This window comes from Octodon degus, unplaced genomic scaffold (assembly GCF_000260255.1).
Source record: "Octodon degus isolate 3935 unplaced genomic scaffold, OctDeg1.0 scaffold00085, whole genome shotgun sequence".
Lineage (NCBI taxonomy): Eukaryota > Metazoa > Chordata > Mammalia > Rodentia > Octodontidae > Octodon > Octodon degus.
In genome coordinates this window covers 11237504-11241135 of record NW_004524661.1, presented here as the reverse complement: position 1 = coordinate 11241135, position 3632 = coordinate 11237504, and the positions used below count along the sequence as shown (strand labels likewise).

Below are 3632 nucleotides of genomic sequence, written 5' to 3'. Positions count from 1 at the left end.
GGGGGGGGGGGGGGTATTGAGATAGAGGCAGACCTTTTGGCATTGTATAAAGAGGATTATTGAGTAAGAAGAAGAGAAAAATAGGGAAGGGAGAAAGATTGAAAATGGTCAAGAAGCACTGTGTGTGTTTATCCGTTCTTCCAAACATACGTAACCATTACACATAAAAAAGTAATGTAAACACAAACTCTTCACATAGATGTACCACTTGCTAAAATTTAGGCATGATAGTTTTCTCGGTTGACTGGTGCCAAACCCTTTTGAATAATATTCAGTCAGGGATGTTACAGTGTTACACTTTGGAAATTTAACAGTAAGATAGTACTGTAATCAAATATAGACTCTACCTGGGAGTTTTTCTAGTTCTCCCCTAAAATATTCTTTATTGCTTTTAGTACAATTATTTATTGCATCTAGTTGCTATGATAGGTTTTATTTTTAAAAATCACATTGATGTAGAGAGAGGTTGTAAATGAAAGTAAACCAAATCATAGAACATATTTTAAAATATTCAGGGTCATAAGTGAACTGCGTTATTTTGGCATGTTTTTATTAGAAAGCAATATTTGTACTTTGATACTGTTTAAATCCATAACCAAAACATAGGAAAGAACTAGTCAACTTTCAGATTATCCATATTTGCCTAGGAGCTGCTGTTTTGAGAATTCCTGTTCTGTATGGGGAGGTTGAAAAGCTCGAAGAAAGCGCTGTCACTGTTATGTTTGATAAAGTGCAGTTCAGCAACAAGTCTGCAAACATGGACCACTGGCAGCAGAGGTTCCCCACTCATGTCAAGGATGTAGCCACTGTGTGTCGGCAGCTGGCGGAGAAGAGAATGCTGGTAAGAAGGACTGGAAGGGAGGGCTTACTGTAGCGCAGTGAAAGCCCACTGTGTTTTCTCTGCCTGAACTCTTGGAGTGTTTCAGAGGGAAAGTTGAAGGTACTTGTATACAATTTTCTTTTTTTGGGTATTGGGAGTCAAACTCAAGACCTCATGCTTGTCAGACAAGCACTGTGCCATGGAGCTGTTTCCCTGGCCCCAATATGGAACTACTTAAAAGTATTTTTTAGGGCCGGGGAGATGGCTCTATAGAATAAGTGCTTCCCTGGCAGGCACAAGGGCCTTAGTTCAATCCCCAGTTCTGCTTAAAAAAAAAAAAAAGTTGTTTTTTTTTCCAAAGAGACCAGAAATAGTTTCAAGATAGTAGACTATATTAATAAGGAATGAAAAATAGTAAGTTTATTGTATTGCAAGGTAAGGGAAACGTCATATGTGTTCTGAGGGAACATATTCATCAGCTAATATTTTGTTTGCTGATTAAGTCATACATAGGGCTAAGCAGGCATCTAAGGAATTTGTCAGTTTAGTTACAGTTAAGAATGTGCCACGTGTTCAGGCTTGGTGGCTCACACCTAGAATCCCAACACTTGGGAATCTGAGGCCAGCTTGGCTACATTACATAAGTTCAAGGACACTGCATTACATTACGAGACCCTGTCTCCAAAGGAAAAGGGGTGATGAATATGGTGAATGTTTAAACAGGTTTATTTCATTCAAAGACGTTACCCCACCCTACCAGTACTTCTTTGAGGGCCAGCAGGATAGCTCAGCGAACTAAAGTGCCTACTTAGGCAAGCACAGGGACTGCGATACCTGACAGGTTCGATATCTGATACCATATGCTGCGCCAGCCCTGCTCCCAAGATCGGCTGAGCTGGCCACATAGTCTGAGTGTAGTGGCACATGCTGGGGAGGTTGAAAGCAGGAGGATCACCATGAGTCTGAGCTGTGTAGTGAGACTCTGCAACAACCAAATAGAAGGCCCGGGAGATAGCTCAGTCGAATAAGCACTTGCCTGGCAAGCGCAGGGTCCTGAGTTCAATCTCTGGTACCGCAAAAACAAAACAAAACAAAACAAAAAACCCAAAAACAAACACATTAAAAAAAGAGAGAAAGAAAAAATACTCCTTTGAACACTTACCTGATTTTTCTTGGGGGGACGGGTTCTTGGAATAGAACTCGGGGCCTCATGCTTTCCAGGCACATGGCACATGTCTGAGCTAAATCCCAGGCTACTTCATTGTTATTGTTGCTTTCTAAAGCAGTTCTTAAGTCCTCTGTCTTGTACGCATTAGTTCACCTTTCATGGTTGCCTTAATGTCCTGAATTGATTTGCAGCTTTTATGCTTACTGGTTATTTTGACTTTTGGGAAGAACTCCCACTCTGCCAGATCCAGTGAATAATGTGGGTTGAGGACACACTAGAAGCCCATCTTCCTGCTGGGTGGCATTTGGAGGCAGCAGTCACTGAATTTGTGATCATACCTTGCAGACACATTCAGGAAAGGGGGTATTCTGAGTTGCTTCAGAAAGAGGCAAGAATGATGGCCTAAGTGGGTTCAGAGTAAGGGAGGAAGCATGAAAGGGATTAATGGCATAAGTCCTTCCCTGACAAGTGCAAGGACCTGAGTTCAATCCCCAGTTCCGGAAAAAAAAAAGAGAGAGAGAAATGGTCCTACTAGTGTTGGTTTTAGTTTAGCATAATTTGAAACACTCATTGAATTTTGGAGTGTGTTGTGTTTTTTTTAGAACCAGGATTTTAACTCAGGCCCTACGCTTGCCAGGCAAGCACTTACTCTACTGAGCTATCTTCCCAGCCCCTGGAGTGTGTTCTCATGAAAATCTTTTTTTTTTTAATCTCTTAATATGTTTAGGATTCTCATGAATGAAGCAAAATTGGAGCCTTTTATATTTTTATATTTATATTTTAATTTTAAACATTTTTATAAGGCTAAATTATAAAAATTCTGTATTGCTTTTAGAATGTTTGGAAGTTTTACTTTTTTCCTTTTTGACCTTGAACTCTGTAGCCTAGGCTGGCCTCCAGTAAGTGCTGGTATTACAGCTGTGGACCACTACAACTTAGCTGAGAATATTTTTAGGAATTTATGCATTTTGTGGAAAGCCTGCCAGAACAGGACAGTTCTTTTGTTGTTCTTTGAACTTTTAGATTAGCTTTATTGTCTAACCTGTCATCCCACTCCACTCAAAAGTTTGAAACCATATTGGAGTTTTTGTGTCCTCCTTCTTAGGATCCGTCAATTAAGGGAACATTCCACTGGTCTGGCAATGAGCAGATGACAAAGTATGAAATGGCGTGTGCGATCGCTGATGCTTTCAACTTGCCCAGCAGCCACTTACGACCTGTGAGTTTTGGCATTTGAGACCCTCTGGCTTCCTCAAAGTTCAGACTCGTCCTTTGAGTGTATATTACTGATAATATTATTTTGGATGCTATGAGCATGTTGGGTAACATCTTTCTCAGTGCCAGTTGCTGAACTTTGTAAACTTGCTAGTCTGTCCCTGGTCTGTGAAGTACTAAGTATTGGTGGCTCAGAGACGTGCTGTCTTGATGATGGCAGACAGTTTGCAGCATGTCCTGGTGGGCTCTTGTGTTAAGGGCCAAATAGAATAATAGCCTCAAGATGTGACTCTTTGTTCACTTTTCATTGTTTTGTTTTTATTTTTCTTTAAAGATTACTGACAGCCCCGTCCTAGGAGCACAACGTCCAAGAAATGCTCAGCTCGACTGCTCCAAATTGGAGACCTTGGGCATCGGCCAGCGAACACC

At 40.9% G+C, this 3632-nt stretch overlaps 1 protein-coding gene across 1 annotated transcript in view; it reads left to right on the top strand.

The window, feature by feature from the left end:
• LOC101580373 (methionine adenosyltransferase 2 subunit beta) overlaps positions 1-3627 on the top strand; it is a gene marked incomplete at its 3' end in the record, with an annotated part of 18698 nt that extends 15071 nt beyond the window's left edge. The window contains exons 6-8 of the mRNA XM_023721785.1: positions 648-841; positions 3094-3207; positions 3538-3627. Of these exons, the coding sequence (XP_023577553.1) occupies positions 648-841; positions 3094-3207; positions 3538-3627 (398 nt within the window). The remainder of the gene's footprint in view (positions 1-647; positions 842-3093; positions 3208-3537) is intronic.
• Positions 3628-3632: the final 5 nt, after the last annotated feature.